This window comes from Astyanax mexicanus, chromosome 1, assembly GCF_023375975.1.
Source record: "Astyanax mexicanus isolate ESR-SI-001 chromosome 1, AstMex3_surface, whole genome shotgun sequence".
Lineage (NCBI taxonomy): Eukaryota > Metazoa > Chordata > Actinopteri > Characiformes > Acestrorhamphidae > Astyanax > Astyanax mexicanus.
Genome location: NC_064408.1, coordinates 104,131,609 through 104,156,088, shown reverse-complemented (window position 1 = coordinate 104,156,088; position 24,480 = coordinate 104,131,609). Strand labels below are relative to the sequence as shown.

Sequence of the window (24,480 nt, the reverse complement as noted above, 5' to 3'; positions counted from 1 at the left end):
ACCACTTCTCAGAACCTATGCTGTCTGGCTGATGTTTTGGTCAGTTTTGAATGTTGGTGGTTCTTTCACACTCGTGGTAGCATGAGACGGACTCTACAACCCACACAAGTGGCTCAGGTAGTGCAGCTCATCCAGGATGGCACATCAATGCGAGCTGTGGCAAGAAGGTTTGCTGTGTCTGTCAGCGTAGTGTCCAGAGGCTGGAGGCGCTACCAGGGGACAGGCCAGTACACCAGGAGACGTGGAGGAGGCCGTAGGAAGGCAACAACCCAGCAGCAGGACCGCTACCTCCGCCTTTGTGCAAGAAGGAACAGGAGGAGCACTGCCAGAGCCCTGCAAAATGACCTGCAGCAGGCCACAAATGTGCATGTGTCTGCACAAACGGTTAGAAACCGACTCCATGAGGATGGTATGAGGGCCCGACGTCCACAGATGGGGTTGTGCTCACAGCCCAACACCGTGCAGGACGCTTGGCATTTGCCAGAGAACACCAGGATTGGCAAATTCGCCACTGGCGCCTTGTGCTCTTCACAGATGAAAGCAGGTTCACACTGAGCACATGACAGACGTGACAGAGTCTGGAGACGCCGTGGAGAGCGGTCTGCTGCCTGCAACATCCTTCAGCATGACCGGTTTGGCAGTGGGTCAGTAATGGTGTGGGGTGGCATTTCTTTGGAGGGCCGCACAGCCCTCCATGTGCTCACCAGAGGTAGCCTGACTGCCATTAGGTACCGAGATGAGATCCTCAGACCCCTTGTGAGACCATATGCTGGTGCGGTTGGCCCTGGGTTCCTCCTAATGCAGGACAATGCCAGACCTCATGTGGCTGGAGTGTGTCAGCAGTTCCTGCAAGATGAAGGCATTGAAGCTATGGACTGGCCCGCCCGTTCCCCAGACCTGAATCCGATTGAGCACATCTAAGACATCATGTCTCGCTCCATCCACCAACGTCACGTTGCACCACAGACTGTCCAGGAGTTGGCGGATGCTTTAGTCCAGGTCTGGGAGGAGATCCCTCAGGAGACCATCCGCCACCTCATCAGGAGCATGCCCAGGCGTTGTAGGGAGGTCATACAGGCACGTGTAGGCCACACACAATACTGAGCCTCATTTTGACTTGTTTTAAGGACATTACATTAAAGTTGGATCAGCCTGTAGTGTGTTTTTTCACTTTAATTTTGTGTGTGGCTCCAAATCCAGGCCTCCATTGGTTAATAAATTTGATTTCCATTGATGATTTTTGTGTGATTTTGTTGTCAGCACATTCAACTTTGTACAGAACAAAGTATTCAATGAGAATATTTCATTCATTCAGATCTAGGATCATACCTGTCAAGTCTCCCGTTTTGGCCGGGAAACTACCGTATTTTACTCCTCTTTCCCGCCGTCCTCCCGTATTAGTATTTTCCCGTAAATTTCCCGTATTATATTAAAATAAAAAAATATATATTATAGAGGAGACATGGCACTGACCGCTCTGTGTCTCTTAACCAATCGTGGAGCCGGTTCAAGGAGAAAGTCCCGCCTTTCAGGAGAAACAGCCAATCAGCTTGCAAAGGAGGGTCAGTGTGGGGAAGCCCCCCGTCGCAGTCGGAGCTGCTGATGTTAAAACAGATCTGGATATTCAGCGATTTTTCTTAAAGAAAGGTAACGGTAGGCTAATCATGGAAACTGTGATGAGATTTTTCTGATAGCTGCTTAAAAATACTCGTCTCTGAAATAAAACACACAGATTAAACCTTTTAAAATAAACAAATTTACAGCTTGTGACTCAGTTTAACTAGAAATGTGGAGAGGACCGAAATGAACTGAACTGATCAGGGGTGATCAAAAGAAAGAAGTATTAATTAAAAATTATTGTGTAGGCCCCTTAGGACAAATTTTTACTGATGAAACATATCTGGTCCATGTCCTTTTAGTAAAAGCTCATGATACTATGTTTAGGTCACCAACAGTCATTTTGCAGAATTTGTGCACCCTTTGTTCAATTTTAAATCCATTAAATAAATAAAAAATATATCATATAAAAGAGTGCATTTATTACAAAAAAGACATGAAATCTTAATTTTTTTAAAGAAAAGGATTTTTAATTTGGCTGTATTAAAAGAATGACATATGTAGGAATGTCCACAACATTTCAGATTCTTATAATCTAACTGTAGTGTGTAAGTGGTTCACTTGTGGTTATTTTAGATTTTTTGTAAACCTGTCTTAAAATGTAAGGGATACTGAACCTTCGTTGGGCTGGTGGGACGGCTTTAAGCGTACAGAGGAAAATATCCCTTATTTTTAAATCTAAAACTTGACAGGTATGTCTAGGATGTGTTATTTGAGTGTTCCCTTTATTTTTGTTGAGCAGTGTATATATATATATATATATATATATATATATATATATATATATTCTGAAGTCAGTTACTGAAAATCACAGAGTCTCTTTACACTGAACATTTAAAGTTAAACTGCTCAAACAGGAAACAGCATTTGACCACTAAAGGTGCTCAAACGAGTCAAACTGTCATATATCCATGCATTAGCTCTGATCTTCACACAGACAACATCTCCTACTTCCAGTAACAGTGAGACTCCATTAGAGGAATTTGCATCATTTGGTTGTTGATAAACATGTGCTCCTGTTACATGATGTCCATTCTTCTGTAAGGACACTGATACAGATCTTCCACCGTGTCCAAAAGCGTAGATTTTGAACTCGTAGACTCCTCTGACAGGGGCAGTGAAAATACCTGAATTATAGATAAAGTGAGATAAAACAGGGATCTCATCAACCAGCCTGTTAAACATAGAATATAAGGAATTTGTTCAATCAATTTTTATTATTATTATGAATATTTAAACAAAAGCAGCAACAAGTAGTGCAAACATATAACACAGTTCCAATCTTACCAATAAAGTCACAACTGGTCTATACAAAAAAAGAAAGAGTGAGGGAATGAGGGGTTTACAACATTTCTTTCAGGGAGTCAATGGCTTCGTACCAGATATTAATATTTGCTGCATTTGCACCATTAATTTGAGCAGTGGAGAGTTCCATATACATTATATCAATAAATGGAAGAGACCAAACTAAGATTGACAGAGTATGTGGGGGTTTCCAGCGGATTGCAATCATTCTCTTTGCCGCTGTGATCCCTGCAAGGATAACCAGTTTCTTAGATTTGGATGTGGACAGCTCTGATAAGTCATTCAGCAGCAGGTTAGGTGTGGTGGGAAAAATTTCCACTGAAACAAGATCCGATAACCTTGATGCCACATTATTCCAAAATCTCGCCACAAGGGGGCACTCCCAGTACATATGAAAAAAGGTTCCCCTAAAATATTCTTAAAGTTAAGAATTTAGTCTCATATTTAGGATTATTTGTAACCTAACAGAATTCTGACTCATTCATAACTGATTAAGAACACAGTTCCATCTAAAAAACGACAGATGACGCCAAATTTCCTTTAATAAATGTACAGACGTGGTGAATCTGACCTAATCTAAAATAAATCATAACCTACCTGTAACTGGGTTGTAAGCGTTTCCGATGTTGATGAAGACGTGTTTGTAGACCAGAGTAACATCAGTGCTGTATGGTCCATGATGAGCCTCTTCCCCGCCTGAAAGTGATGCTGAAAACACCACTTTTCTCTCTTTAATAAACAGAATGTTGGAGAAATCAATTATTATAATTATTAATATTAACATTGTAACACATGTTGTCCAAATGCAATGAAACATATTTACAGTGGAAATAGAGAAACACGCTGTGCAAGTAAAAGAGCAAAATTCTAAACTAAATAGATATACAGTTTTATAGAGATTAGAAAAACGTGTAGTTAGATTGTATATATTAATTGGAATAGTTTGTTAAATAATACTAAATCACTCTGAAACCTCAGTATGTGATCAATTAATTAAATTAAATATTCTCCTCACAAAATCCGGCACTTGATGATGCAATGTTAGTAGAATAATTCTGAATTGTTATACAAATGGCAACATTAAGACAAGGCAACAAACCCGCCATGTAGATTACAACTGACTACACAGTGAAAGGGAGCCTGGGCATGACTACACACTGATGGTGAATTGGGGGGAGACATGCTCAGTATGCAAATAGATGGTGCCAAGAACCAATGGAAAATTAATTTTATTTTTTAAAGTTGCACTGCCCAAACAACAGGAACACTTTTTGTTATCCATTTGTTTGTTGTTTTGTGTCTATATTAATAAATATCTCAACTAAAAGTACTAAAACATATCTGTTTTATCTGTGTTTAGAAATAAACATTCTGTACAAAATTATGAATTTCTTACCTTGATTCTCCTTTTTTAAGATCTCCACTTCATTGTTGAGTGATGTTTTCAAGTCGTTCAGCTTCTCTAAGTAATAAAGGAAACAGTATACATGTTATATTTATTAATGAACACAGTTACTGCTGAGCTTTATTCTGAGAATTAAATCTGTTACAGATGTTTTTTTAAGTTCCTCAAATTCAGAACCGATATTTCCTCCACTGCACTCTGACTCACTGTTTAAGATTAAGCTGAATAGAATGAAGAGAATTTATATTCCCTTCTTCTCTGATTTAGACACACACAGCATGCTCCATGATTTAATACCATTTCTCAGGTATTCATGTTTTAGTTTGTAGGAATTAATTAACTGTACATTACAAAGTACTTCTTACTAATATTTTTTTAATTGCAGTATGAAGGACGCTGATCTGAATGAATGTGTTTAACTGATACTTCTCTGTCCAGAAAAGACATATTATAAAATAAGATCAAATATATTGTTGTCAAGCAGGAAGGAGAAAAGAATGGACATAAATGCAGTAATATTAATTTAATAAAAGAAACAAGATAAACAAAAGCAAAACAGTAAACAAACACTAGATATGCAAAATACTTTAAAAAACTAAACCAGGAAACCAAATAACTAGAGATTAGAACAAAACCCAATAAAAACTAAGAAAAAAAAACATTACTAGGACGAAACTCAAACCTTACACATACACAGCTACGTATCACACAAAAGACTCTACACTAAACACTGAAACAGAGGGGCTTAAATACACAAGGACGGTGTAAAACGACAAACAAGACACAACGCAGCTGGCCACCAACGTCCAATAGACATTCATTTCAGACTGAATGTTGGTCATGACGTCAAATGACAAATGTTTTACTTCAGGATAACGTCTAACAGTGTTACGTGCCTGCAGGAAAGGTGACAACACTAATGGCTATGGTGGGCCTAGGGCGAAGACATTAACAAAACAATGCCATGTGCTTAAGAAAAGCACATGACTAGAACAACACAGACAGAAAAACAGAGGGCAGAAGCACATAGAACCAGAAGAGGAAAAAACACAGGACAGACACAGGTTAAGGCGTGACAACTGTCATAAAAAACACTCATATAGATTAACTAACTGAGGACGTAGTTGTTTACTGTAAGAACTGAACATAACTCAGCTTTGATCACATGATCATCTGAAAGAGGAATATCTCAATAATAACAGAACTGCAATAACTGATATCAGCTGGAAGTCTTCTGTACTCTGTATCTGTGTACAGAAATAAACATTCTGTATAAAATTTTGACTTTCTCACCTTGATTCTTGATTCCTTCATTGTTGAGTGATGTTTTCAAGTCGTTCAGCTTCTCTAAGTAATAAAGGGAACAGTATACATGTTATATTTATTAATGAACACAGTTACTGCTGAGCTTTATTCTGAGAATTAAATCTGTTACAGATGTTTTGTAACAAATTCAGAACCGATATTTCCTCCACTGCACTCGGACTCACTGTTTAAGATTAAGCTGAACAGAATGAAGAGAATTTAAGAAAAGAGAATCTCACTATATTCCCTTCTTCTCTGATTTAGACACACACAGCATGCTCCATGATTTACCTTGATTGATGTGACTCTCCACCTCTACCTTTTTCTAGCCCCATTTTGGGACTTTTGGGCTAAGGACACGGTTCGCACATTCGATATTGGACAGAACAAATGTTAGTGAGCTGTTTTACTAGGTGTGTACTTATTTTACTCGTTTCTGATTTCGTAAGGTAAATGGTTTGCTCTTCATTAACAATCCTTTTCAGATTTTTTGGCAAAGACAAAGTCAAAGGGTTTTAGGCAGTAAAGACGTTAGCCTTACTGCTACTGTGTGTTGACTGGTTTGTGAGCATGTTTAAAATACTTTTAACTGGAGTTTTAAAAGGCTTTTATTATTGATGTACTAAAATATTTAATATTGTTGCAATGAGATAATTTGTACATTTTATTATGTATCTGTGTATAGAAATAAACATTCTGTATAAAATTGTGAATTTCTTACCTTGATTCTCCTTTTTTAAGATCTCCACTTCATTGTTGAGTGATGTTTTCAAGTCGTTCAGCTTCTCTAAGTAATAAAGGGAACAGTACTATACATGTTATATTTATTAATGAACACAGTTACTGCTGAGCTTTATTCTGAGAATTAAATCTGTTACAGATGTTTTTTTAAGTTTCTCAAATTCAGAACCGATATTTCCTCCACTGCACTCTGACTCACTGTTTAAGATTAAGCTGAACAGAATGAAGAGAATTTAAGAAAAGAGAATCTCACTATATTCCCTTCTTCTCTGATTTAGACACACACATCATGCTCCATGATTTACCTTCACTCTTCTTCTTCAGCTCCTCCACTTGACTCTCACTGGCTCTCAGTCTGCTCTCTAAGTTGTTCACTGCAGTCGTCGTGTGTCTCTGTTCAACTTTCAGCTCTGCCAGCACAGCGCTCATCTCTCTCAGTACAGAGTGGATGTCCTGCTGGCAGCTTTGTTGGGTGGAGGTTGTGGTTGTAGCTTCAGTTGTGGGATTCTCAGCAGCCTGAATCTCGTTCTCTCTGTCTCCTCTGTCTTCAGAACCCCTCAGAGTGATGCTATTCACCCTGACTGCCTGTCCCTCCAACAAACTGCAGCCCAGCACCAGCAGCAGCAGCAGATAAACTGCACTCATCTTTAAAACTCTCCCGCTTTCTTCTACTGTTTCACTGCTACACTCAGATACTATATATATAGTGGACATGTGTTAGTTATTAACTGTATTATCAGAATGTTTTGGTCTGTAATTTGTACAGAAACATGTAAATGTTTAACAGCTGATAGGTAAAATCTCTGAAACAGTAATAAATCTCTGAAATAATAATGTAGATAGCTTAGTGTGGCCTTGTGGTGTCAGCAGAAAAATGCTAATGTTGATTAGTGTCACTTCCAGGTGTTTTATGGGAATTTATTTGTCCTTATTTTTAGGGTCTGAAACTGCACTAACTGAGACTGAGAGATGTTATATTACTTATCAATTTATAGAATATGCAGGTCATTATTAAGTATTGCTCTAGCAGTACAAAATCATACAATTTACTAGAGACTAGTCAGTCTTTAGTACAGCCTTTCCACAGTGAAATTATATATATTTTAATTTTCAGTTCAAAGTTTACAACACACATCTGTACATTCTAAATCATAACAACTGTTCATCTGCACGAATAAACAATAAATAAACATAAAAATATATGTCTAAAATGTCATATGTGTTTCTCTTAGAGGATCTATTCACTTATTTATATTTCGAAATAAAACAGCATGTGTCATTGGACTGAGGGTTCAAATCTTCACACTATACTGTATATTATGAACATGGAACTTATTATTATAATGTTTAAATATATTTATCACCCTCTCTAACTTTTAGCTCAATATAAGTATCATATTTAACTCCTCTCACATGATCATGCAGAAACTGCAGTTTATGATCAGATCACATTATGATCTTCATTCAGAGGTGATCAGAGACGCATCTCCACCACATTTAACACAAGTGTACACTGAATGGGATTTGCGTGTAGGGATACAGTTAGGCTGTGTTGTTTGATAGAGAGTAATACACTTATAGTAGCAGGTGAGAGAGCATGATTACAGTCAGTTACAGCAAGTGAAATGAGAGTTGTGCACGTGTTGATGTGCTTTTTATGCAGGAGAGTAAAATCTGATCTTACCTGGTCATACTGGAAACACATTTTAGGAAAAAGTGTAAACAGAATCCAGTCTAAGTCGATCCAGGTACTAATAACATATGAAACTCATGCTAATGCAAGGTGTACATTGCATGATCAGTAGCAGGACTCCTCTAATAAAGACGATACCATCTCAACTGCACTCCACCTGACTCTCACCCACCTGGACAATAAAGACTGCTATGTTTAGATGCTGTTCATCGACTTCAATTCAACATTCAACACCATCATCCCTCAGCATCTGATCGGAAAACTGAGCTTGCTGGGCCTGAACTCCTCATTCTGCAAATGGGTTTAAGATTTTCTGACTGAGAGACCACAATCTGTCAGGATCAGAAAAAACACCTCCAGCACCACCATACTGAGCACCGGTGACCCTCAGGGCTGTGTGCTCAGTCCACTGCTGTTCACTCTGCTGACTCATGACTGTACTGCAAGGTACAGCTCAAACCACATCATCAAGTTCGCTGATGACACAACTGTAGTTGACCTCATCAGCAAGAACAACAAGTCAGCATACAGAGAGGAGGTGCAGTGGATAACAGACCTGTGCAGAGAACAATGAGATGGTTGTTGACTTCAGGAGAGCTCCAGGTGTCCACCACCTGCTGAACATCAACAGCTCTGCAGTGGAAATTGTGAAGAACACCAAGTTCCTCTGTGTTCACATCGCAGAGAACCTCACCTTGTCCCTCAACACCACCTCCATAACAAAGAAAGCCCAGCAGCGCCTCTACTTCCTGTGGAGACTGGAGACCTCCCATCCTCACCATGTTCTACAGAGGGACTGTAGAAAGCATCTTAAGCACCTGCAGTACCATCTGTTTTGGGAACTGCAACATCTCGGATCACAAGATCCTTCAGCGGATAGTGAGGACAGCTGAGAAGATCATTGGAGTCTCTCTCCTCTCCATCACCGACATCTACACCACACGCTGCATCCGCAAAGACACCAGCATTGTGAACGACCCCACCCATCCCTCACATGGACTCTTCACTCTAATACTGTCCAGCAGAAGATACCAGAGTGCCCAAGCCTCCACTACCAGACTCTGCAACAGCTTCATCCACCAGGCAGTCAGATTCCTCAACACACACAAAACTGAACTGACCTTTTCACACACACACACACACACACACACACACACACACACACAAACACACTCAGCACACAGAGGCCGAAATGCCTCTATCCCTATCAGCAATATTTGAAGCTTCATTCTATAGAACTCTAAACTCTCCTCAGTAACTGCTGTGATCATGTATGTTCTATATGTTACCGTATGTTACATATCTCTTCACCTTATTCTCACTATGCACATTTCATTATACCGTATCAGTACTGCACTGTCCTGTCTGTTAAACTGTCTCGTCTGCTGTATTTATTGTAGTGTTATAGTTTTGTGTTGCACTATCGTTACTTTTTGCACTTTATTTTTGTCTATTGTATTGCTATCCCATGTTGCACCATGGTTCCAGAAGAATGTAATTTTGTTACACTGTGTACCTGTACTCAGATGTAATGACAATAAAAAACCTTGACTTGACTTGAATTACAGATATGCTGGTAAATGAACTCTTCAGAGGCCTCTGACTGTTGTTCTCTACTTCGTAATTTGTTTAATAAATCGATTAAAAATAATACAATTTCTCAAATATTCATGTTTTACTTTGTAGGAATTAACTGTACATTACAAAAAAACATTCTTTTTTTATTCATTATTTTTAATTGCAGTATGAAGGACGCTGATCTAAATAAATGTGTTTAACTGATACTTCAGTACTGAATATATCTCAGTATCAGAGGAAGCACTTTGGATTCTCTGTCCAGGAAAGACATGCTATAAATAAGATCAAAGATTCTGTCATAAAACACTCATATAGATTAACTAACTGAGGACGTAGTTGTTTACTGTAAGAACTGAACATAACTCAGCTTTGATCACATGATCATCTGAAAGAGGAATATCTCAATAATAACAGAACTGCAATAACTGATATCAGCTGGGAGTCTTCTGTACTCAGTTACAATAATCCACTGTAACATCAGGTTTTACAGATCACAAGTTCAGATTTATTCTTTTATAAAATCAGTTCTCATTTCATCACAATATGAATTACATGAGAGATTATGTTGTTCTTTAAGTGTGAAATGGTAACATAGTGAAGATCACACATTATTAGTTACTTATTTTTCCCCCACACTTTTAGTCATTACAACAACATGGAAGATATACAGTATTACTTATTTTAAAGAAAATGAAGGATAAAATACAAATACAGTGATGAACTTTCACCTCTCTGAGTTTAAAATGTATATTCTGAAGTTAGTTACTGAAAATCACAGAGTCTCTTTACACTGAACATTTAAAGTTAAACTGCTCAAACAGGAAACAACATTTGACCACTAAAGGTGGTGTGACGATATGTACTGTCATATATCCATGCATTAGCATTGACCTTCACACAGACAACATCTCCTACTTCCAGTAACAGTGAGGCTCCATTAGAGGAATTTACATCGCGTTGGTCTTGATGAGCAAGTACTCCTGTTACATGATGTCCATTCTTCTGTAAGGCCGCTGATACAGGTCTTCCACCGTATCCATAAATGTATATTTTGAACTCGTAGACTCCTCTGACAGGGGCAGTGAAAATACCTGAATTATAGATAAAGTGAGATAAAACAGGGATCTCATCAACCAGCCTGTTAAACATAGAATATAATGAACTTGATTACTCAGTTCAGGGGTGCATTTCCCAAAACAATCTTAAAGTTAAGAATTTAGTCTCATATTTAGGATCATTTGTAACCTAACAGAATTCTGACTCTCTCATAACTGATTAAGAACACAGTTCCATCTAAAAAACGACAGATGACGCCAAATTTCCTTTTAATAAGTGTACAGACGTGCTGAATCTGACCTAATCTAAAATAAATCATAACCTACCTGTAACTGGGTTGTAAGCGTTTCCGATGTTGATGAAGACGTGTTTGTAGACCAGAGTAACATCAATGCTGTATGGTCCATGATTAGCACCTTCCCCGCCTGAAAGTGATGCTGAAAACACCACTTTTCTCTCTTTAATAAACAGAATGTTGGAGAAATCAATTCAACACTGGTAGATTTATTCTGCTTTATTGAACATTATTAACCCTCCTGTCGTGTTCGGGTCAAATCTGACCGATTTACAACTTAAAACACTCATAAATTTTGTGTTTTACATCTGATTGCCTCAAGGCCTTATGATATCCTCCACGCCATGCACTTGAACACATAAAAGTGATGATCACCTCTTTCATTGAATTTTGAGGGTTTTATTCAACCTTGTTACATCTGTGGTGTTCCCGGTCAAAAGTGACCGCCATAGGAAATGAATGGGTAATCAGAAATATATTCTTTCATCAGACAGAAAATATCCCCATACACACCACCCCAACTCACTTACTCACTCACACACTCACTCACACACTCACTCACTCACTCACACACTCATCTCATGTGGATGACATCAAGTTTAGCTTCCAACCCTTTTTACCAGAGTTCATTGAGGGAATTATACTGGAGATGACAAATGGGGAAGCGTGTGTTTGGGGACACCTGGAGAGAAATCGACCTGGTAGACCTCCAAGCCTACATAGGTCTGTTGATTTTAGCAGGAGTATATCTCTCAAAAAATGAGGCTACAAAAAGGGAAAAACAAAACAAGCCTGAGGGGCTGCAAACATGATGCCTATGTTTGCAAGGCCCACTCTGACCACTCATGTGCATGAATTCACATGCACACACACACACACTTTCATGTTGAGTTTTGTCTTTGGTTTTCAATGTATTATTTATAACGTTCATTTTGTAATACATTTTCAGGGCCTATTTGTACTTTCACTGCAGTTATCATGTGTAATTCTATAAATTCAGGTTAAACACTGCTTTGAGACATTGTTCACAGCTAAAAAAAATGAGGTAAAAAATGGTTTCTGTGTTAATTTAAGAGCAGTTAAAACTGACCGGTCAAATTTGACTGGGAACACTAAAGTAAGGGGCAGGAGGTGAACATGACAGGAGGGTTAATATTAACATAGTAACACATGTTGTCTATGGAGTGAATTTTGTGCCAAAAGTTTTACGTAAAAAAATAAAATCCACAATCAAAATTTTAAGAATCAAAAGTAAAACATGTATGTTGCAAATTCAAAAGAGAAAAAATATATATCAAATATATATATTTAAATATACTTGGTTATTTTATTATTCTTTGCACTTATTTGAAAATTATTTTAGTTTGGATTTTGCCAGTCTTTGCTTTCATTTTTGGATTTTTTTGGATTTTCTGTGGATTTTTGTGGATTTTGCTGCTAAAGACTTTTGCTTCTGGAATCTCTCCTTTGCTTCTGCTTCATTTTTTTGGTTCTGATTTTTGGCACACTTTTCACGGGTGGGCGGGGCTTAGAAGAAGGCGTTCCCCTTTAATCTCTATTGGTCACCTACCCTGAACCCTCGTCTGAGACAGACCACGCCCACCCCGCCAGCTTCAAGCGCTCTTCCAAACATGGCGGAGCGAACGGGGTTCAGCTCACAGCAGCACCAGCAGGTACTTTTCCAATTAAATTTCATACAGACGTTATGTTTAATGTTATATTTCTTTTTTAAGTAAGTGTTTAACTCTATTAAGATGCTCATGTTAGCGGGGTGTGCTAAATATCCATGCTTAAATTATACTAGTTAGTTAGTGAACACTAACCTACCTAGTCGGTGAGTTAGCTAGTTTACCTAGGTCATCTGGTCAGTGAGTTAGTGGGTTAGCTAAGCTAGTTAGGTTACCTAGTCAGTGAGTTAGCTAGTTTACCTAGGTCATCTGGTCAGTGAGTTAGTGGGTTAGCTAAGCTAGTTAGGTTACCTAGTCAGTGAGTTAGCTAGTTAGCAGAAGCAAAGGAGAGATTCCAGAAGCAAAAGTCTTTAGCAGCAAAACCCACAGAAAATCCAAAAAAATCCAAAAATGAAAGCAAAGACTGGCAAAATCCAAACTAAAATAATTTTCAAATAAGTGCAAAGAATAATAAAATAACCAAGTATATTTAAATATATATATTTGATATATATTTTTTCTCTTTTGAATTTGCAACATACATGTTTTACTTTTGATTCTTAAAATTTTGATTGTGGATTTAATTTTTTTACGTAAAACTTTTGGCACAAAATTCACTCCGTAGTTGTCCAAATGCAAAGTTTCAAGAAATAAACAATGAAACACATTTACAGTGAAAATAGAGACACATGCCGTGCAAGTAAAAGAGCAAATTCTAAACTAAAATTATATAAATTATTATACAGATTAGAAAAACTTGTGGTTAGATTGTATATATTAAATGGGATCGTTGATTAAATAATACTAATTCACTCTAAAACCTCAAAAAGAAAATATAAAAAACATTTAAGTTCAACAATGCAAAAATTTCTTTAATCTTTCTGTTTATAGAAAGTCCTTCCTCTTGATAAAGTTCTTAGAGGTTTTCATAGAAAACTGAATTTAGTACCTTGGTTCTCCTTTTTCAGGATCTCCACATTGTTCTCTGTGATCTTCAGGGAGTTTTTCAAGTCTTTCAGTGACTCTGAATAACAAAGTACACAGCTTTTCACTTACAGTCATTTTCACCAAAGTCCTCATGTTTAATTAACTTTACAGTGGGAATTTGCAGAACAATTTAAACCTGTATTTAAAATAAACTGTGGGGAATTAAATATCTGCTGCTTGAATGTAGATCAGATTTCTGTAAGTTTATCCAGATGGCACTGATACACCCAAAGCGGACAGCGTAGTGGGTGGTAATGCTTTTATGATGTATTTACGGTACACACGTGAGACTGTGGATGGAGGAATGTTAAATCTCTGCACAACTTAAGAAATGGAACGTTCCAATCCATCTGAAAACCACTATCAGGTCTCACTCTAACTCTGGTAATTCATGTCTTAACCATGAGCATACTGGTTAGTGCTTAACCTCACTCACAAGATAACACCTCACAGTTTATACTGGTGTGGGCGTTCCCAAGCTGTCCCCTGAGGTCACTTCAGTTTACATATTGCTATCCCATGACTTTAGGCATGTGAGTGTAGGAATCCCTCTATCAGTTCATCTTCTCATCTGCTTCTTCCTGATCAGGATCACAGTAAATACAGATTCCAGCTGGAATCATTGAACACAAGGCAGGAATCCCCCTGCACAGTTCACCAGTCCATCAGGTACCAGCACACTCACTCCTGCTAGTAATTTAGTCTAGCCTGTTCACCTGCCAGGTGTGTTTTAGAGAGGAAGGAGGTCACGACCCCAGAGACAGAGAACACACCTAACTCCTCAGTGACAGTGACCAGAACAAGAATTAAACCAGAGTCAGTTTATGACCAGCCTACCCACCTCCTATATTCTCCATTATATCAGAAAATAACTGTATACTGCTAAAGGGAGACGAGAGAGAGACACAATGAATGGGAGTACAATAATATAATATATTATAATATATTATAATATATTCAGTAATACAGTTTATTATTAAGCATAGTGTCTTGTACATTGACCTAATTAAAAAAATAAGATAAGTAATTAAAAATATATATATAAAAAGTACTTAGAACACTAAAACAAATTTAGTGTTCTAAGTATAAACACTCTCTAAATATAAACTATACCATGAAATATAAATGTTAAAATTGTTCAGATGTAATTTTTTGCATTGATGTGTGACTTCAAATCCCATATGCTTTAAAATTACAATTTTTTCCTAATCCATAATATTTAAGTTAAAATACACATTTTAGTCTCTGGGTTTCACTCATTCCTGTTACTGTAAAATATTACCCCATCTGAAACATCTGGAACATTCTACAAGTCTCATCTACAACAGGAAGTTACATCAGAAAATGGTTTTGCATATTTTAGATTTTTTTTTTGTCATAAATATTAATTATTTGAAGAAGCAGTCAACCATGTATTTAAAATAAAAAATACATTTCTTTAGAGAAAATCAAAGGAAGTAGTGAACTTTGGTAACAAGAATGAGAAAAATATAAACCTCTTCGAAGAATATTAAGTAAAGATGCCTGAGATTGGCCAGTACATGTTTTAAAAAGTTAAATTTATGTGTTATTGGATTCACAGTTTAAAAAAGATTTTTAAAAAATTCACGGTTTCATCCCATTTGGTGGAATGGTGCACTTGTCCAAGATTTAACTTGAATTGTGTAAAGCAGAATGATGTCTTTCCAATATGTGTCCATTTTTTCACAGCAAAAACGTTTAAAATGTATGTTTAATGTACTGAAACATTTAATATTTTTGTGTTGAGAATAACTTCTATCAGTCAGCAAATTATAATAAATGAATAAACTATGATTTTTCAGTTGATCCTGTTACGCCCTCGCTCTGTTCCCCTGTGTTTCTCCTGTAATTTTCCGTCACGTGTGTCTAATTTGTAGCTCCGCCCCTCGTTACCTATTTCCCCAGGTGTTCAGTGTTTCATGTTACTATAAATAGCCCTCCTCTGCCACCTTGTCCTCCGTCTGTCTTTGCACCTTCCTCTGTCGTTAGTCTCGCCACGTTTGCTATTGTTTGTTCACGGTTTCGTTACGCTCTATTTATTTCTTGTATTTTTCTAGTCACGTTTCTTGCCTGTTTGTTTCTTTGTTTATTTTGTATTTATTTACGTATTTATCCTTTGTATATATATCCCTAGCCCTGTTTTGTACTTATCTGTTTAGTTTAGCTCTTTGTTTGTTTTCCCTGTTTGTTTATGTATATATATTTATTCGTTATTCCCCTGTTTGTTTATTTGTTTATTTGTTATTTATTAAAGTCTTGTTTTTACCCGCATTTAAATCCGCCTCCCGTCTCAACCCCGCGTTACAGCTCCATATGAATTCATTCATTTTGGACTCACTCTGAAGAACCCTCTAGTGGCCAAAAACCTGGAAGAGGTACTAAAGTGAGTATTTTATTCTCGTAGAGATTCTCTGATTGCCATTTTCCACCCAAAGAACTGGTTCCGTTCAGGCTGATAAGAATCTTGATGCTCAACATCGGATGCATGAACCAGAACAGAGTCTGGAGCTGTGTTCTACACACTACCTGCAGTGCACTCTGCTGCCCATTTCTCATATTTATTCCTAACAAAATAAATAATAAATTATTACCATCACTTTTAGTCTTCAGTTCATCCACTTCAGTCTCAAATCTCACCTCCAGTGTGCTGTGATTCACTGCCTGAGCTGAAGATCAAAACAATGCATGAATTCATAAAGCAGCCCTGTTTGTAGCCTGATACAAATACATGTTAACCTGAAGAATTAGAATTGAGCTGTTATATCAGATATATTCAGAAAATACATATTAGACATGGATTCAATACAACCCCCCAATACAGCAAAACAATTCGCTCCTGGCGACGCCACAGTTCTGCGGTATAATTTTTGAGGGGGACAAATCCACCTATTTCTGATATATATGTCCCACCCATCCACCCGGTTCCTACGCCAATGAATTAAACATTCTCCTAACAACATCTGGCACTTCAAAATCCTGGTTCAGGATTAGAAACAGAGGCTGAGGTTCAGCACAGTGTACTGGTTTTACTGGTTCAGGATTAGAAACAGGGGCTGAGGTCCAGCACAGTGTACTGGTTTTACTGGTTAAGGATTAGAAACAGGGACTGAGGTCCAGCACAGTGTACTGGTTTTACTGGTTCAGAATTAGAAACAGGGACTGAGGTTCAGCACAGTGTACTGGTTTTACTGGTTCAGGATTAGAAACAGGGGCTGAGGTCCAGCACAGTGTACTGGTTTTACTGGTTAAGGATTAGAAACAGGGACTGAGGTCCAGCACAGTGTACTGGTTTTACTGGTTCAGAATTAGAAACAGGGACTGAGGTTCAGCACAGTGTACTGGTTTTACTGGTTCAGGATTAGAAACAGGGACTGAGGTTCAGCACAGTGTACTGGTTTTACTGGTTCAGGATTAGAAACAGAGGCTGGTGCAGCCCACCGCTCTACACAGCTACACCAAACTCAAAGGAAAACTGCACTTGCTGTGGATAGAGCAGAAAAGAAGAGAAAAGAGCCGAAGCTCGCTCGAAAACGGGCAAAGATTCGCTCTCACGAGCTTCAAAGATCCAGCTGGTTGGCTCTGCTTTTAAGGTGTTCATAGCAGGTGTTGGTAATTAGCCAATTAACCCTCTGGCTGGCCCGGAGGACGCCTCAGTCGGCCACCAGCCCTTATCTAAACTAAATGTAATAACCATTAAACTATATCTGTCTTATCTGTGTATAGAAATAAACATTCTGTATAAAATTCTGAATTTCTCACCTTGATTCTCCTTTTTTAAGATCTCCACTTCATTGTTGAGTGATGTTTTCAAGTCGCTCAGCTTCTCTAAGTAATAAAGGGAACAGTATACATGTTATATTTATTAATGGACACAGTTACTGCTGAGCTTTATTCTGAGAATTAAATCTGTTACAGTTGTTTTTTTAGGAATTAATTAACTGTACATCACAAAATACTATTATTTTTTACTAAATATTTTTTTTAATTGGAGTATAAAGAAAGCAGGTCTAAATAAATGTGTTAAACTGATACTTCAGTACTGAATATATCTCAGTATCAGAGGAAGCACTTTGGATTCTCTATCCAGGAAAGACATGCTATAAATAAGACCAAAGATTCTGTCATAAAACACTCATATTGATTAACTAACTGAGGACGTAGTTGTTTACTGTAAGAACTGAACATAACTCAGCTTTGATCACATGATCATCTGAAAGAGGAATATCTCAATAATAACAGAACTGCAATAACTGATATCAGCTGGGAGTCTTCTGTACTCTGTATCTGTGTACAGAAATAAACATTCTGTATAAAATAGTAAATTTCTTACCTTGATTCTTGATTCCTTCATTGTTGAGTGATGTTTTCAAGTCGTTCAGCTTCTCTAAGTAATAAAGGGAACAGTATACATGTTATATTTATTAATGAACACAGTTACTGCTGAACTTTATTCTGAGAATTAAATCTGTTACAGATGTTTTTTTAAGTTTCTCAAATTCAGAACCAAAATTTCCTCCACTGCACTCTGACTCACTGTTTAAGATTAAGCTGAACAGAATGAAGAGAATTTAAGAAAAGAGAATCTCACTATATTCCCTTCTTCTCTGATTTAGACACACACAGCATGCTCCATCATTTACCTTGATTGATGTGACTCTCCACCTCTACCTTCTTCTTCAGCTCCTCCACTTGACTCTCACTGGCTCTCAGTCTGCTCTCTAAGTTGTTCACTGCAGTCGTCGTGTGTCTCTGTTCAACTTTCAGCTCTGCCAGCACAGCGCTCATCTCTCTCAGTACAGAGTGGATGTCCTGCTGGCAGCTTTGTTGGGTGGAGGTTGTGGTTGTAGCTTCAGTTGTGGGATTCTCAGCAGCCTGAATCTCGTTCTCTCTGTCTCCTCTGTCTTCAGAACCCCTCAGAGTGATGCTATTCATCCTGACTGCCTGTCCCTCCAGATAAACTGCACTCGTCTTTAAAACTCTCCAGCTTTACTCTACTGTTTCACTGCTACACTCAGATACTACTTTAAATATATATACTGTACACTGGTTAATTATTAACTGTATTATCAGAATGTTTTGGTCTGTAATTTGTACAGAAACATGTAAATGTTTAACAGCTGATGGTAAAATCTCTGAAACAGTAATAAATCTCTGAAATAATAATGTAGATAGTTTAGTGTGGCCTTGTGGTGTCAGCAGAAAAATGCTAATGTTGATTAGTGTCACTACCAGGTGTTTTTATGGGAATTAATATGTTCTCATGTTTAGGGTCTGAAATAGTTCATTTATAAAATATACAGGACACTAATAATGCTCTAGCAGTATTAAATGTTGTGTATGTGTTAGTCATGTGTTTAGTACAGTCTATGTAAATGATGGACACCCTAGTAAAATTATTCTTAGTTTTTCATTTTTGAGACTATAAGGCACACCGTATTATAAGGCACATAATCAATAAACGTCTATTTTCTGGTCTATTTCTGTACATAAGGCGCACTGGATTATAAAGCGCTTTTCAAGAGACAATAGTAAGGAACAAGGGTGTTGCCATATTTTTCTTTTAAGTCAGCAGATCTCACCGCTGTGTGGCTTGTTGTGGAAAGTGGTGGTTTTGGATTGGAAGAATAATGCTGAATGCTGAGTCAGGATCGAAGTGAGTAACAAAGCTTTAATGAAGTCAGATAGTGTCGTACACACCAAGAATCTGCTTACCCAGCTGCCCCCCTCATTCCTTTTTTTACTCTCTCACCCCGATCTGTGTTGCACGTGGTGTACGTGACTAAAACTCTGGATCCCTGCTGTGTTGAACCTCCCCACTACCAGCACCCAGTACATGTACATAAAACCAGATGTTACTCTTTACCCAATCTCAAACACTTTAACATTATGAATCATTTAATAACAAGGTATTCCATTACAGGCTTAAGTAAACAAAACTGCAATTCCTAAAAAAAACATTTTGTTTCTCTCCTTAAAAAATGTTTATTTGGGTGAGTAAAGCGCCTCCGTTTATTTACAGTAAACTTAGATTTCCAATATTGGCAAATGCTGCCCACTGAGGAACCCAGGATATTCTGGTCGGCCTGGGAACTATCAGCTAGCGATTCATCCCATGTAGTTTATTTTAACACGCAGTCTACAGTCCGATATACTCACCTCTGAATGGCAAAAGAGCTAGCGCTGCGGTTAGCAGCTAATGCTAATGCTAATACTGCTGCACCCAGCCTTAGTGCTGGAAAAACTACAGTGAAAACTCACCCTTATAACGCTGTTCTACAGTGAAGTGGCTTTACTGCTCCTTAATACCTGACTGATAAAATTCATACATAAGGGGCATCGGAGTATAAGGGGCACCGGAGTATAAGGGGCACTGACGATATTTGAAAAATTAAAGGATTTTAAAAATACATTTAAAAGTGTACAACAGAGAACACACATCTGTACATTGTGAATCATAACTGTTCATTTGAATGAACAAACAGTTGCACCCTTTTTTATTCTTTTTACAAAAAAAATTATAAGAATTGTGTCTAAAATGTGGAGATTTTACATTAGTTTCCCTCACAGGATCTGTTCACTTATTTTTATTTCAAAATAAAACAGCATGTGTCGTTGGACTGAGGGTGCCCAAACTTTCCTATTAGACTGTATATTATGAACATGAAATCTATTATTATCAAGTGTTTGAATATATTTATCACCCACTAACTTTTAGCTCAATATGAATATCATATTTAAATCCTCTCACATGATTATGCAGAAACTGCAGATTATAATCAGATCACATTATGATCTTCATGCAGAGGTGATCAGAGACGCATCTCCACCACATTTAACACAAGTGTACACTGAATGGGATTTGCGTGTAGAGATACATATCTCTCTATGGCTCTGTTACTTAGCCTTTCAGCTGGCCGAGCTCGCCACCTGATTGGCTGAGAGACCTCATTCTCATACCGTCATGTCCAGTAGGCTCCGCCCTGTCTGGCTGTGGGCCAGAATCGGCGCAGCGTCGAATAAAATGCTTTTAATTCGGAATTAAAGTTTAGATTCCGTCTCACATTATTCCTCGCGCGGGGTGGATATAACTGTGGATTATAGGAGACTGGATTGATGGATTTTCTTGAGTCTGGGCTCGTTTTGAAGGTAAGAGAGTGGGGGAAGCGCTTGTGGGTGTTGGGGGGGTGGGGGGAGTGACTGTAGGTAAATACAGGACCAAACCTGTGCTGCAACGCGCTCTTTCAGCTCTAATTCAGGGACCGTACATCCTACACTAAAACGGAGCACAGTTTCGGAATCCGGAGAGCCGGTTCGAATGGTGTATAACATGTCCGCATTCGATCAAATATGGACGTCCGATAAACGGAAATATGAAAATTATGATTTAATATTTTCATAACCAAGGCATATTTCGCCCTAAATGTTTATTTTCTGAAAGGAGATACCGCTAAATAGGCTATATAACTGAAAAGCAGAGATTCTAAGCTTTAAAATGGTATATTGTGTGTCTATATTGAACCTATAACTATTCATAAACACAGCCAGATATTAAATATCATATTTTTCTGGCCCGCCGGCGGGCCAGGGCGTTTTAAGAGGTTAACCAGGAATTAACTCATCCAAATTGCCATGTCACTGGCCATTTACATCCACTCAGCCCAATCCAGCCTCCCTTTATTAAATGGGAAAAAACATAATTACTCAATTTACTCAACTAAATTCAAAATGGAGAACTGTGTGTTTAAATGCAGTTACCAGGCTTGTCCAACGCTGCTAAAACGGTGTTAGCAATGGCTGTGACCGGGATCATCCAATGCTACATTCACAATTTTTGGGATCAGGTTGTCCGACACTGTCAACACTGCCTTAGCAATGTCGGCAACCTAACTCTGACTAATCAAACTCTGGTCTCAGCTGATACCGGTCCAACTCAATCTTTGTGTTTGTTTAAACACAAACTGAAATAATACAGTCACACAGTTTAGATTAAATGTGGAGGCCTGCATCAGTGGCCTTAAAAAAGAATGGATATCATGTAACATGTTACTGAAAGTATAAGACGTTGTCAATGTGAAGATCAGAGCCAACAGATGGACACTTGACAGTTAGTTTCACTCCAGCACCTTTAAGCCAGGCGGACACTGTGCGATTTTAGCCCGATTTTAAGCCCGATCTGGTCGGATGCGACTGAATTTCATGATCGGGCCGAATTTTAGCTTGATCGTGCGTCGTTTGTCGTGCAGTGTGAGAGGGGAAGCGATGTCCGATTAATTGCCCATAGGAGCTGCGAATGAGCAGTCGGACGCGACCAGGGATTTCTGACATGCCAGAAATTTTGGTCGCTTGTCTCACAGTGTGAGCTGTTTTGCGGGCCGATTTCTTAACGTCACGACCTGTTTTCCCAAAAATCTGCACAGTAACTATAAATAATTATTAGTCATATTTATTTCTGTCAGTTATAAGGATTTATATTTATGTTCGGTACACAGACTTATAGCTTAATATAGCAGACACAGGTATTCTGCTGTTTAAGAATTTCAACAGATGCTTATTCTCAGTCAATAGCTGGAGTTTTTGAAAAGAAAAATTAAAAGAGAAAATATCTTTGACAAACATAAATTTATTTTATTTCACTTTGCTATTATATCTGAAAAATAAAGCACATTGTCAGCCTCTGGTGCTGCCCGTCAATTATATAAAACTTAAAACATGTACAGAAATATAAAGCTATATTTTATAATTCGTTTCTTTTCGCCAGGGCAAATTTATTAAAATTATAAATATGTTAATTTATTAATTAAAATCTCGTCCAGTGCTCCAGAATATTAGCCACGCAAAGCCAGCTTAGCGCAGCGCGTGGCATTGCGCGCGGCATTGCCCGCATAATAACCTCTGTCTTCTAAAATAAACGTTTTAATAAATAAGGTCGGAGAAGTGTAGTAAAATTAGTGCTATTAAACTTACTAAAGCTAATAAATGTATTGATAATTAATCAAGATAAATCAGACAAAATGCGCTGCGCCTCTCTCTCGCTCTCTTTCGCAGCGCGGAGCTGAATTCAGCGCGAGGCTACAGGAACTCAGTTCAGTTGAATAAAAATAAGTATGGGCCTGTAAGTACAATCAAAGGACCTGTAAGTAAATATAGTCAAATATAAAGTATAGTTTGAGGTTTTGGTGAGCTGTTTTCATGATTTGAAACTGAAACTAACTGAAACTTTGATTATTCTGCAGAAAGCCTGGGTTATTTTAAACGAATTTTTAATGAGTTTATATTTTATATTTTTTATTTATTAATTTAAATTATTTTTCTTCTTTTATTAATCAAATCATTAAGATATATTTTTTTCCCTTTTATGTCAATTTTTATGATCTTTTTTTAAGGTCCTATTTTTCCTTTTTTACGTATATATTTTATTCGTCTATAATAAATGTCAGTTTTTATTCCTATTTTTTATATATATTATTAATCCCTTTTAAACTGTTAATGCTCAGCGGCACTGTAAATGAGGGTCCCTATCCAGTGTGAATAACCGATTGCTTGTTTAATATTCAGTGTTGCAAAACCAGTTTTTACATAAACAATAAACAGAATAAAAAATAAAATTATTTTATTTTATTTAAGCTGCTGGTGTTTCTTTCGCAGCCTGACGCGCAGTCATTTTTCTATGCGCTCTCCTTCTGTAAAACGGACAACCCGTAGAGTCCACGTCGCCTCAGCCACCTGCGAGTCCATGTACGTCTCTTCCGTGGACTTTCAGCGCACAACAGGGCACAAATAAGCAAAGCTAAGCGCTTTCTTTTGCAAGGCGTTGTGTTGAAGCGAGAGTTTGTACGCAAAGAAAGCTCCGCCTACGGGCTGCGTTTAGACGTGCAGTGTAAGCTCCCCCGTCGCAGCAGGTCAGTCGGACCGTACAGTGTGTGCAGACGAATCGCAGGCGTTGTTCATACACGACAAACGATTCAAACGTGCTGTTTGAGCTCTCCAGAACGCATCCGATTAAAAAAATCGCACAGTGTCCGCCTGGCTTTAGAGATCAAATGTTCAGTGTTAATAAACTTGGAGATTGTCAGCAACTGACCACAGAATATACCATTTTAAATATACAAAGTTGTAGGCTGTACTCATAACAGTAGCCTGTATTGTTGTTCTTGGTATTTAAAAAAAACTTTATCTAACCATGTAATTTTATTCTTAATTAACAACAATCACTCAGGTAATTGATATTGTTATGAAATCAACTGAATCAATAAAAGAAAATCAAGAGAAATAAAAGTCTCTTGGGTAGACGTTATTACAATTTACGATTATCATGTGGTCAAATAAATAATACATAATAAATAGCTTCAGTACTGGTAAGATGGGTCAGAATTATGAAAGAAATTTAAGGGGGGAAACAACCGAACAAAAAAACTTTGAATGACTTTCTTAATGGCTTAACTGTTACTGATGGAAAATTGTCCTTCCCATTTTAAAGATCATAATGCTTCAAATGGTACTTTAAACGATGCCATAGAAGATTTATTTTTTTTACAATGGTAATATTTTTTGATATAGTGTGTATTAAATATTTAAATGGGTAAATTATCTTTACAACAAGCACTCTTATCTATTTCTTTTCTTTCTTTTCTATGATAAAAAATCTCTGTATAGAAACACTGACCAAAAACATTTGAAGTATATTCATATTTAAAAGAGTGAAAAAACATTTTCATAGAATTGTTAACATTTCTAACAATGCTAATATCGAAACGGAAAGGGAACAAAGGCAAAATATTCATTTAAATACCACTCATAGAAAAACAGCCAC

At 37.6% G+C, this 24,480-nt stretch overlaps 1 protein-coding gene across 26 annotated transcripts in view; it reads right to left on the bottom strand.

Annotated features, from left to right (window-relative positions):
• Positions 1–18,667, bottom strand: part of LOC125780956 (repetitive organellar protein-like) — a 38,271-nt gene extending 19,604 nt beyond the window's left edge. For 2 of the 26 annotated variants that reach the window (XM_049463396.1, XM_049463305.1), the window contains exons 1-5: positions 18,311–18,667; positions 18,001–18,054; positions 17,430–17,495; positions 16,262–16,336; positions 13,612–13,686 (exon numbers count right to left, since the gene is read on the bottom strand). In XM_049463396.1, the coding sequence (XP_049319353.1) occupies positions 13,612–13,686; positions 16,262–16,336; positions 17,430–17,495; positions 18,001–18,054; positions 18,311–18,602 (562 nt within the window). In that variant the 5' untranslated portion in view covers positions 18,603–18,667. Of the gene's footprint in view, positions 1–2,409; positions 2,745–2,901; positions 2,924–3,519; positions 3,652–4,318; positions 4,385–5,620; positions 5,675–6,353; positions 6,420–6,678; positions 7,095–11,026; positions 11,159–13,611; positions 13,687–16,261; positions 16,337–17,429; positions 17,496–18,000; positions 18,055–18,310 lie in introns of those variants that run through there. The other 24 variants (XM_049463306.1, XM_049463341.1, XM_049463354.1 and 21 more) reach the window with 23 other exon arrangements.
• Positions 18,668–24,480: the final 5,813 nt, after the last annotated feature.